Here is a 12,300-nt window from a genome sequence, read left to right as displayed (position 1 = left end):
GTATTGGCCGGTGTGGCCTGATCATCAGGAAAAGTGACAGTTCGGTACATCAACTCATTTCATCTTGCTTATCTTAGAGTTTTAACTTCAATTCGTCTCGATTAACGTCCTATGGGTAAACGTGCGTTCAGACAACTGGTTGTCAAACACTAATTATCCAAGAGAAGTAAGTATTCAAGACTTTCAAGTATCTTTTAGTAACAAAACCAAATGAATTTTATTGACATAAATTATTTATCAACAATGAATAGAAATGGATTTCAATTATTTTGTATCTACGTTCGCCAATTTTAGTAAGTTTTCAAAACTGCAGTATTTATACCCCTTATTGTATCAAGCGTTTTATCAACAAATAAAATACATTATAAATTTCATTTAAGGACACATTATTACTATCCAACAATAATGAATAGAAATGTATTTCAAATGTTTTGTATCTGCGTTCAGTCACCAGGCGCATGGATTCAAACTCATCCTCTACTTATCAACAAAGGTCCAGGTCCTAAAGAAATCAATTTGAAAGAAAATTAATTATTGGTGACATTTGACTATCTAGTTCTCATTCAATCATAATACTTACTTGATTCAATGCCAAATTGCAGGAAAATAAAGCAAAACTTTCTTCCGTAAGACTACTCTGCATCTTATATTCAAAAAGTTTTCTGAGGGGGCCTTCGAAGGACCTTTGGCATAAAACTATGCACCTTTGGCATGTCCCCCTATAAATAGTCCACTTTCTTGTAAATCGAACCCAACCCAAAGAGATGGCTGACTATAAGTCTGCAAACATTATCTACAGGCAATAAGGTATAATCACTAATCAAAACAAAATAGGCTAATGATAAATATAATAATATATATATATATATAATGCTTGCTAGAGGCTAAATAAAAAACCAGATTGATTATTTAGAGGTGATGTCAAGCTAGATACAAGACCGAGTTAAATCAAAAAGGATAAACTACTTGATTTGAAGTTTTCGTGAAACTGGGGTAGGCCTAGGCCTGATTAAGTTAGGTTAGGCTTGTGGGTCAGTTAGGAAATACATATTTGCCTCTTGGTCCATTGCATGATGGAGGTTAAATTTGCTGATGATATTATCATATTGATCTATTATGATATGTACATGCCACCAGGTTTCGAATCTCTTCCAAAGGCAGTACCGGTCTACTGGTGTTCGAAATATTCTTTGTAATTCATCTTCATATCCTGGTTTCATGAAGTTTGATGCTAATTCAAGTGTACCTATGGACCATGTTTTATTGCTTATGTCATTGTAACGTTTCATGGAAAGTATATAATTTAGCTGCATTGCTATTCGTTTATAACAGGTTTCCAATGACCATTTTAAAGCCTTGGCTAAATATTCAATTTTCATTTCAATTTTTTTAAAGACAGTCTATAAGCCTATAAAGGCCTATCTTGTGTAGATTGGTTATTGAAGCCAAATGGACTTATTAGGGTTTTCTGTTTCTTCACAGAAAACCCTATTGAAATTCGCGTGATTATTATAATTTTTTTTTTTCCCTTTTCCACATAGTTTTTGTTAAAAGTGTAAAGGCTTCCTTACCTTACCGCTGTCGCCGATACAATCCGTATGATGTCCTTCAGCTCACTTCAATCTCCAGATACTGCATGGGAATTTTGATAAATCCACGTTATAAAGGCACTGTCGAGCCGTAAACATCGGAAATTTGGCTCCATTCAATTAGTAGCCATGTTGTGTTTTCTTACCGATATTTCTCTCTTCTTTTCGAGGAAGAGCTATCGAATAATTCCCTCTCTTCTCCACAATCAATTTCAAAGTCAATTTTATGAATTTATTGCTCAGCGGGTCCGAGTCCAAGAGTTTACGAGTCCGGCGTTCGCGTGTCTGACAGGTTTACGGGCATTTGTTTGTTACCTCTTTAATATTTTTGATTTCTTGTTATTCCGGTTGTTTTATTTAAGTATATTGCTGATCAGTTCATGTAACCAAAAGCGTCAATAAACAGACTTTGAATTGATCAAGTTTGAATCAAGGTCGTTGAGTCGCGGAAGGCTACTAGAATTACGGTCGTCTTCGTCTCAGAGAGAAAACAAACGACAGAAAAGTATCAGGTGATTATCGATAGCCTTCAACGGTACACACAGTTGACAAACAGTGTTAGGCCTGTGCCGGTTGGTGCGTACTGGGACTAAATATACTGGTTGGTCAGTTGGTTCGGTTGTGAAGTGTGGAAGCTAAGATTATAAGAAAGCCTACCGGTATTTATTTGTCTATAGGCCTATTATATAGAAGCCAATACCATTTTAAGTACGTAGTTGTTAACCGCACGTGACTGTACGGTGCTCTCCACAGGTTAACCGCGTACGTGAGGTCCCTACTAAGTCTATAATGCCATACGTGAGTTCCTAGTAGCCAATACCATTTTAAGTACGAAACTGTAACGCGTACGTGACTGTACGGTGATATCCACAGGTTAACCATACGTGAGTTCCCTACTTACGCCGTACGTGAGTTCCTAGTAGCCAATACCATTTTAAGTACGAAACTGTAACGCGTACGTGACTGTACGGTGATATCCACAGGTTAACCATACGTGAGTTCCCTACTTACGCCGTACGTGAGTTCCTAGTAGCCAATACCATTTTAAGTACGAAATTGTAACGCGTACTTGACTGTACGGTGATATCCACAGGTTAACCGTACGTGAGTTCCCTAAAAACGCTGTACGTGAGTTCCTATAATCTGCAAACGCGCATGCGTAAAAGAATAGAGTTTGGGTTAGGTGAGGCTAGGCTATTTGTAAATCAAATTTCATCCACCCACCAGTTACGTTCTGTGGCACAGTGGGTAAATCACTGGACTACTAGGCCTACTGGATTTTTTTTTCGTTTGGTTTCGAATCCCAATATTGCAAGTCTGAGCGTCAACGTACTCACATATGGCTAACCTGTAGAAATCACCGTACAGTCACGTACAGGTAACAACAGCGTTTTAAGTATTAAGTGAGTACGACAAGCCTACCATGCCTATGTACTACAAACACAACTTTTTCCCTCTCGTCGGCCCTACAGTGATGTTACTATAACTGGTGCCATTATAATATGGATAGGATTTGGTCAGGACTAGCCTAAAGTCTAATTCAGTCTATGTACTAATTCACTCGATAGGCCTATTTTTAAAACAATACAGTGAAATATTCACACGCAGAAAGGCTAATTGATTTGAGCCATGTGATTAAGTTTGGCCAGGCCTTCTCTGACCTGCTGACATTAATAGTCAAACCAAAACGTTCATGTGGTCACGGCTTGTATTACCAGAAATCATTGTAGGCCTGTACATTTTGCTGTTCGTAGGTTTGGTATACCGATTTCTCCATTCTTGACTGATAAGTGTACGGTACAGCTGTACGCATTATATAATTGTTCCAATGGGAATAGGGCCTATTGATTGGGCTTATTATTTCCTGCTTTAGAATACTGAAATAAACCTAATGTTCATTCAAATATCCAACATCGGTGAAAGTTTGATTAATACTGTATACATGTACTGTAGGTTTTCATGTTGTATGAATATTTTGCAGTTCAAATGGGTATGATGCTAAATTCCAATGTCAAACGCATGAAGTTAGATGGTCAAGGACAGTCAACACCAAGATGACCGATGTTGTACCATAGAAGATCTGATTCTTTCAACTCAAGGAAAGTGATTCAACACGATCGACATAACACTGGAATAGGTTTGCAGTAACTAACCGTTCATTTCATTTAGTCCTATGTACTTTTTAGCCAATTTGGATTTGATTGTAATTGAAACTCTGGAACTGTTAACAAAAGACAAGTAAGACAAGTTGAAAAAACACAAGTTATGCTTGATTCTCATGTTCAAATTTAATTCAAATTTATTTTATTACATCATATTTACAAAGCATATCATTGGTTCATACAGTAATAAAAATTAGGGCAGAACAAATATTATTACAGAAACTCCAAAAAGGCAATGAATTTCTATGACTAAATGAACATTATTTTTAGCCCACTTGGGACTTTAGTCCCAGCGGGCTATTGCGTTCACTTTTCGTCCGTCGTCCGTCCGTAGACGGAAATCAGTTGTTTCAGGAAGTTTTGAAGACGCTTCAATGTAATGTCTTGATATTTGGGTTTCACATGTATCTACCCTAGACACATCTTCAGCTCAAAAACTGGCCCTGTCAGAATCAAGATGGCCGACTGGCAGCCATTGTTGTTCGCCAAAATCAACACTTTTTACACATTTTTGAACTTTTTGAGGGAAATTTTGAAGATGCTTTGATCAATTACCTTGATCTTTCGGATATATGTGAATGCCCCTGGGCCCATCAGCATAACTTTGCAGCATAAAATTGGGATACGGACTCAAGATGGCCGTCCTATGACCTTTTTTAGTGCCCAAAAATGTCAATTTTGGCCCGAATTCTGAGTTTGCCATTTCTCATTGCAATTTGTGATGGGTATTCTTTGAAAAGGGATGTTTTATACCTTTGATACCTGAATTGTTAGATTGTTGAGCATTTGGAACCACTTCCCAAGTGGGCATGGTGTCCCTGGACCCCTAGTTCTAATAACTCAGATCAAGAGTGACTCTCCCGTTTATTAGGAAACACACGCAACTAGTGGAATAGGTTTGATTTACACACATGTTGCAGGTATCAATTGTTTATCACTGTAGAATTTGTAATCCATAAAAGCCAAAATCAACATCAGCCGGAAACCCAGACCAAATCAATTCATAATTTATTGATTGAATCTACACTACAATATATGTATTTATTCAAATATTTCAATAAAAACATTAACTTCTTAAATCTAATCTATTCTAAATCATAATACGTTCTTATCTGTGAATTCACTCAATCTATCGGCTCAGCAGGTGCTTAAGATGAGTTCTTAATAGGACAGATCCATTTTTAAGGATGGTGATAATACAGTATCATGATGTTTGAATGCCAAAATAAGTGCCTGGTCAAATATATTAATATTTGTGATTGTACGTCCACGTATGTTCGGTTTCAAGGCTGAATCATATTTGACGTTTACACAGTGGTTGCATATTAGGTTCGAATCTGTCAATGCATTTTATTCTATGTATCGATATTTCAATTTACTACAATTCCCATCATTCTGAATGGCTTTACAGAAAACCCGTCATCGCTGCTTTGCAGCTATATTTGACATTAACATTTTTTAACTCGCTTTGTGTTTCAACCTGAACTGGGGGAAAAACTAGGAATTCGTTTTAGGAATTAATTTAGAGATTAATTCAGTAGATGATTACAAATTTTCTGATTCACCAGAGTGCTTTGATGTATTTATTTTTTAATCGATTTTATATCAATTCGACCTCTTCATATATTGTGGTTGCGCATAGCTGATGTGTATCTTTCTATTCAAATAAGAACAATGATATGAAATGCACTTATTCAATAAAATTCCTAACTGACGTTGATTGTACTTGGTACTGTCACTGGCCAACACAACACAACCAACGGAGAGACATGACCTAAATTATGGGTTCAGCCCCTTGACATATAAGGATCCTTACAACTGATAAAGTTGTAAAGTTTAATCTGTGGTTATAGAGTATATTCATATAGGTTAAGGATAGCGTTGAATTACATATATTTCGCAGCAGTATTTGATTTCTTCTCTTTATTTCTTACTATTAAGGTTAGAGACGTATATTTATCTCAAGAAATAAGAAACAATGTCTGAAGATGTGGCATCTACGAAATCATCGAAGAAGGACAAGTCTAAAGCTAAATCTATAGGTAAATGTTTGTAGGTTCTTGCACTTTTATTTCTGGTAGATATTTGTTTTGGATAAAATGGAATTGTAAGAGGAATTGAAATTGAAAGTTGTGTTAGCCAATTCAACATTGTAATAAGATATGTAATCAGCACATTGTCTAACTTGTGTTACTTAACTTGCTTGGTATGTACTTCATGTTGGCTATATACACACCTAAATTTTGCAGCACATGTTTATATAGTATAATTAGTACTTGACTTTAGTTGTTATTCTATATCTTTGATTAATATAATTGATATTACTAATTTATGGATGAAAGTTAGTTTGGTAATTATCTTCCAGATGATATGCTAGATCCAGCTCGATTTCGCGGAGATGGAGTCGTATTCAAGGGGAAAATGATTGGCACCACACCAGTGGAGAACGCGCGCGGTGATCGAATGTGTCAGGAGGCCATGCAGAGGGTGAAACTTGATGTGAAAGCGGCAGGAGTTCATAAACAAAAAGTTACCATTCAAATCACTCTCGACGGTATGAAAATCATCGACGAAAAGCTAGGGGTAAGTTTCAGAATAATTTTAGAATAATGACTTATTAATCCTCGGTTTAGGTTAAAAGTCTCTAAATCCAGATCTAGATGACCACCAGAGAATTGTTTTGTTTGAACTGTTTGCTTTTAGAATTGAAATCCATAGTCGGGTTCCAAAAGTTGTTGGGCATTCACGTGCATTGTGAAATAAATTTTTGTAGCCTTATTTTAGTTCTCTATTCGTGTCAGATTGATGGTGTGAAGAGTTGATATTGAATGAATAAGTATTTCTTACAGAAAGTGGAACACCAACATCCTGTTCATCGGATATCATTCATTTCACGAGATGTCACTGATGCAAGAGCCTTTGGATATGTTTTTGGCAATAAAGATGGAACACACGTGTTTTTTGGTATCAAATCGGAAAAAGCGGTAAGAGAAATTTAGAATTATATATTTACAATTATATCTATTATACATTATATGAGGGAATTCAATTGGTTTTGAAGTTCAAATTTGTTGTCTACCTAGATCATAGTCCCAGCGGGCTATTGCATTCACTGCAGTGATTCGTCTGTCCCTCTGTAGATGGAATTCAGTTATTTTGGGAAGTTTTAAAGATTCATCAATGAATTGTCGTGATATTTGTTTTATATATGTGTCTACCCTAAACAGCCAAAAAAGCTGGCCTGATCTGATTTAAGATGGCTGTATGGTGGCCATTATGTTTACTAAAATCAACACTTTTTACACATTTTTGAAGTTTTCATGGGAAGTTTTGAAGACGGTTTGATCAATTTTCTTGATATTTCATATGTGTATGTATCCCCATAGAGCCTATCATCATAAGAAAAATGGGTCCAATCATACACTACATGACTCTAAGAACGGCCGTCAACCCTCTGTTAGGTGCTTTGCTATCTCACCATCACTCAGTTTTTAGTTGGTCCATTTACCTTTCTCAAAATCCTGGATATGCCCATTAGTTTATGTATATGTTCATAAGGGAGCATTTTGAATATTTGAATTTTCAGATTGTAAGGCATTTCACCCTACGGGCATGGTGTCCCTGGACCTCGTGTTGTTAAATCAAATTTAACCCACCCGATTACGTGTATCTGAATTGTTGTGATCTGTAGAATTCGAATTGTTGGGTCTTCCAATCAATATTATGCTGACATTTTTGGTTTTTCAGTCAGAACATCTTGTTCTGACACTTCGTGATCTCTTCCAAGTGGTGTTTGAACTGAAGAAGAAAGAAATGGATGCGAAAAAAGCACAAGCTGATAAAGACAAAGATGAACCTCTTAAGGAAAATCAGAAATCTGCTGATAAAGAAAATCAACAACCAAGTGAGAAAAAAGATGAATCTGATTATGAGGTAAATATTGCCTGTTATGAAATATTTGTGAATAAAATGATACTATCAAAATTCTGCATCATTATTTCACTTCACTTGTCAATTCATGATTATTATTTTGCGTGATTTAGGCCCCAAGAAAACTTGAATTCGTTACAAGTCGATCGGAGGAAAATCCGGAAAATGTTGGGACTTTATTAGATTTAGCTACAGAATTGGAATCGATTCAACAGGTACTGGTTTATGAGTGACTCGCAAACTTAAATGGTAGTTGATGAATTCTGTAGTCTTGATAATGATATCTCCTGCAGGGTATACAGCAAATGAATGCATTTGAATCGGATCCGTTCTCACCAACCCCTCTCACAATTGTAACAACTGGTCCACCTCAACCCGGTATCGACCCTTTCGGAGCATCGACAAACCTCTGGGCGACTGCTTCACAGCAGCCTTCACAAACATTCCAAACTAGTCAGGTTAGCAATTTATGATCAGCCATAAAAATGTCTATGGGTGTTAATGACTTGAATTAATGACCGCGTAAGAATCATGATTTCTATAAATAATTCTATTTCTATTCTATAGAGTACAGATCTATTCGGTCAACCAGCTTTTCAACCACAACCAGGCACTTTTCCTCCACAGACAGAGGCGGTAGCCTCTTCAAGTCAGCAAGGCTCATTCCAGTATGACAAGTATTCAGTATTTGAAGACCTTTCTACTCTACAGAATCCCACTTTGTTTCACCCAGATGAGCCATTAAATACTGGCTCACCCGTGCCACCAGCGATGGATCTTACACCAAATCCTTTCGCAGGTAATAGCCCTCTACTTCCGAAAAAAGAACAAACTGAGAAACCAGATTCACGTCCTTCATCAAAACCGAGCTCGAAATCGGGATCAATGGAGAATTTGTTCAGCGATTTGGATCCTTTGGGCGGAAATAGGCCGTATGTGCGGAAAGAAGAGATGTTTGCTGAATTCAAAGTGCAGCCTAAAGTCACATTGAAAGATTTGTCACTAAATAGCACAACTGCTGACAATGTAAAAGATAATTCAAATCAAAGCCCAACAACTATGCTGTTTGCTAGTCAGTCGAATCCTACCAAACCACCTCGAGATGTACCTTTTTGTGCCGAAGCTGATTTTGATATGCCATCGCCAAGGGCTCCACCCCCACCTCTTCCCAATGATCAAAAGGTTATATTACCTGACGTCGCACCTGCACCACCACCGAGACCTCAACAGTTAGATACGTGTGGAATTCCGAAGTTAACTCCTCCGGCGCCAGTTCCACGACAGAGAACCTTAGGAACGAAACCGGCTGTGGCTGCTGATCCGTTTGCTATGGACCCATTCTTTGCATCGGCTAACGGAACGAACGAAGCCATAGCTGCATTTGATGTGAAGTTTCCTGCCGATCCATTTGCAAGTCCAGTTAATTTACAGGTAGAAAAATGAATTCAGTTCACTTATTCTTATACAGATAATTCATACCAGTAATAGACGAAATATATTTGATGATCATTATGATTTCAGTAGTTCGTCTAACTGAGGTTTATTTATATTTTGTCATGACTTTTAGGAACCTGTCTATGCAATTGTGAACAAAGATGATAACCAGAAGAGGGAGTCGTAATAAGTTTAAAAGTCTACTCAAATCAATTTGGAACAGATAGTAGCTTTTATATTGGAATGTGATTGGTGCTGAATATTCATATTTTGAATGCATTGAAGCTATTTTGCTGCACCTATAGGTACCAGTATGTTAATCAAATTGATCTATCACGTATTTGATTTGTGAACAAAATCAGCATATTCATGTAATTTATGAAAGAATCAAACTCCGAACTTTGTCTTACGTCAGCAACTAAAGTCTGTGTGTATTTCAAGAAATTACGGTGCTATATTATGAAGTACATAATAATTAACTTATCCCATGTTTAGTTTATCTTGTTATATGCTTTATGCTATGGTATTATTGCCATATATCCCTGTGTTCTGTGTGCTGATTACTGAACAAATTTGTATTACAGAAAGCCCAGTGCACCATCCATGCAATGCATTCGTAGCGTAGCTTAGAAAAGTGATTATACATGTACCTAGTGTATTCGTCAGGTATACTATATTCTTTTGACCTTAAGAGTTTTCAGATGGTCAATGTTCACTTCATAGATTCTATTTTGTCATGAGAATTTCTGATTTTAGTTTCGTGCAACGGTGAATGATTTTTTATGAAATTATTTTATGATATGTATAACAAATGATTAATGAATAATGCTATATGTTTTGAGAATATGTTGACATTTTATCAAACTTCATTTTATCAATCTTTATAGATATATGTATATGTATTATAATTGCTATATTTATGTTGTGTTACTATTTGCTAAATTTCTATTATACATTCATATATTTCATATTCAAATGTGACTAGATAGAATTATCTTGATGTATTTTTCATTTTACTTATTAATGCATGCGCGTGTAATATTTTTATGTTGTTGATTTTTATGTTGTAAACAACACTTCATTTCCTTGTGTCAAATATACAACTTAATGAGTGCTTTATTTGAGATTAAATCATTAGTAATTCAAGTTGTAATACTGAAAAACGAAGTCAGTTTAAGAGATTTGAAAATTAATCATGTCTTCGTGAATGAAAAAAAATTATTATTCTTTAGTAGATTAGTAATATTATTTTCTTGGTGGATATACTTACAGATCTTAATGTACTACTGTATGCTCATATACTCCCTTAAACGCAACATTAGATTGCTAATTTATTATGCATGCATTATTTCCTGGTGCTACTCATCCTCTTGCCTATCGAACTAAGGCATATCATGGTGCATAATTTCAGTATATAACTATTAATATACCAAGTAGATTAGGTGATCAGTAATATATTTAATTAACTGATAATTAGATTGTCATAGATTGATATCAAATAGCAGTTTTTTGTAAGAACTGCTGAAAGTATTCAAAAATGTGATATAATTCATACAAAAAATAAATTATCTACATTATAATATGAGTTTTTAGCCCACTTGGGACTTTAGTCCCAGCGGGCTATTGCGTTCACTTTTCGTCCGTCGTCCGTCCGTCCGTTCGTCCGTCCGTAGACAGAATCCAGTTATTTTGGGAAGTTTTGAAGACGCTTCAAGGTAATGTCTTGATATTTGGGTTACACATGTATCTACCCTAGACACATCTTCAGCCCAAAAACTGGCCCTGTCAGATTCAAGATGGCTGACTGGCAGCCATTGTTGTTCGCCAAAATCAGCACTTTTGAGCTTTTCACATCTGAACTTTTTGAGGGAAATTTTGAAGACGCTTTGATCACCTTGATCTTTCGGATATATATGAATTCCCCCAGGGCCCATCAGCATAACAAAAATTGGGTCGATCCGACTCAAGATGGCCGTCCTATGACCTTTTTAGTGCCCAAAAATGTTAATTTTGGCCCAAATTCTGAGTCCTGTAGCTTCCTACTGGTTTATCATTTCTCATTGCAATTTGTGATGGGTATTCTTTGGAAAGGGATGTTTTAAACCTGAGACAGGTATTTTTCATCAGCCAATTATCACGCAATTGGCGGCCATCTTGGTGTCTGCAGTACTCATTCGTAAGTGGGAAAAAGTTTTTCCACATTATATTGATACCTAAGCGTATTTTGTTACCACAATCATTTAGAAAGTTGTAGCTCATAACATGTTCTATGATTGTGGTGAGTTTGAAGGTCATTGGTTTTTGTATATATGGCCACCAGGGGGCGTTGAATAATGCAATATCTTAATATTTCTATATTATATTCGTAACAATGCATATTTTGTAACCACAATAAATTGCAAAGTTGTAGCTCATGACATCATCTATGATTGTGGCAAGTTTTAAGGCCATTAGTTATTCTATATGGTCACCAGGGGGCGTTGAATAGTAGAATAACTTAGTATTTCCTTATTATATTGGTACCTAGGCATATTTTGTTACCATGATCAATTACAAAGTTATAGTTCGTGACATGTTCTATGATTGTGGTGAGTTTCAAGGTCATTGGGTTTTGAATATGGTCACCAGGGGGCGTTGAATAGTAGAATAACTTAGTATTTCCATATTAAAGTGGTAAGGAGGTATATTTTGTTATCACAATCAATTACAAAATCGTAGCTGCTGACATGTTCTATGATTGTGGTGAGTTTCAAGGTCATTGGATTCTGTATATGGTCACCAGGGGGCGTTGAATATTGAAATTGTTGAGCATTTGGAACCACTTCCCAAGTGGGCATGGTGTCCCTGGACCCCAGTTTATATGGATATTTCTGATCGAATCAACTTCAAACTTCTGCCAGCAATCGGGATACAATACCGATTACCTAAAGAGCTGCTTTAAAATTCTTTCTTCTGCTGTAAAAGGCTCTTACTCTCCATTTGAACATGCCTAGCAAATTTTTCACCTAACCTCAAGGACAATTGTAGACTACAGGGTCCATAGCCTCAGGAAAAACCTTTGCAGCCGTCTACCTGCTGTTTGTACACACTGCTGATTGTCCGAGGGGTTGGGTACAGACCGACAGGAAGGAAGCAGCAAACATTGCATGTTCATACTAAAAACTTGAGACTTTTCATCATCTACG

General features: G+C 36.4%; 1 protein-coding gene across 4 annotated transcripts; it reads left to right on the top strand.

The window, feature by feature from the left end:
* Positions 1–11: 11 nt before the first annotated feature.
* LOC141898599 (protein disabled-like) lies at positions 12–10,684 on the top strand. 4 transcript variants are annotated; one of them, XR_012618577.1, is made up of 10 exons: positions 12–166; positions 5,693–5,793; positions 6,117–6,334; positions 6,601–6,735; positions 7,499–7,684; positions 7,795–7,896; positions 7,975–8,139; positions 8,249–9,112; positions 9,249–9,420; positions 9,700–10,684. XR_012618577.1 is itself a non-coding variant. In XM_074784590.1 (9 exons), the coding sequence occupies exons 2-9, from the start codon at positions 5,730–5,732 to the stop codon at positions 9,300–9,302; spliced, it is 1,779 nt and encodes a 592-aa protein (XP_074640691.1). In that variant the 5' UTR covers positions 12–166; positions 5,693–5,729; the 3' UTR covers positions 9,303–10,684. The 4 variants fall into 4 exon arrangements, 3 of the variants coding, with proteins under 3 accessions (XP_074640691.1, XP_074640689.1, XP_074640690.1); XM_074784590.1 differs by having other exon boundaries at positions 7,984–8,139; positions 9,249–10,684; XM_074784588.1 differs by having other exon boundaries at positions 9,249–10,684.
* Positions 10,685–12,300: the final 1,616 nt, after the last annotated feature.

The sequence above is a fragment of the Tubulanus polymorphus genome, chromosome 2 (genome assembly GCF_964204645.1).
Source record: "Tubulanus polymorphus chromosome 2, tnTubPoly1.2, whole genome shotgun sequence".
Taxonomy (NCBI): Eukaryota; Metazoa; Nemertea; class Palaeonemertea; order Tubulaniformes; family Tubulanidae; genus Tubulanus; species Tubulanus polymorphus.
This window is presented reverse-complemented; position numbering and strand designations above follow the sequence as displayed.

Bases quoted from the DNA above. Each gene is read 5' to 3' on its own strand.
- LOC141898599 (XM_074784588.1), top strand. From the start codon at position 5,730: ATGTCTGAAGATGTGGCATCTACGAAATCATCGAAGAAGGACAAGTCT. The intron at 6,335-6,600 runs GTAAGTTTCAGA...TATTTCTTACAG, and splicing joins TCATCGACGAAAAGCTAGGG to AAAGTGGAACACCAACATCC. The intron at 9,113-9,248 runs GTAGAAAAATGA...CATGACTTTTAG, and splicing joins CAAGTCCAGTTAATTTACAG to GAACCTGTCTATGCAATTGT.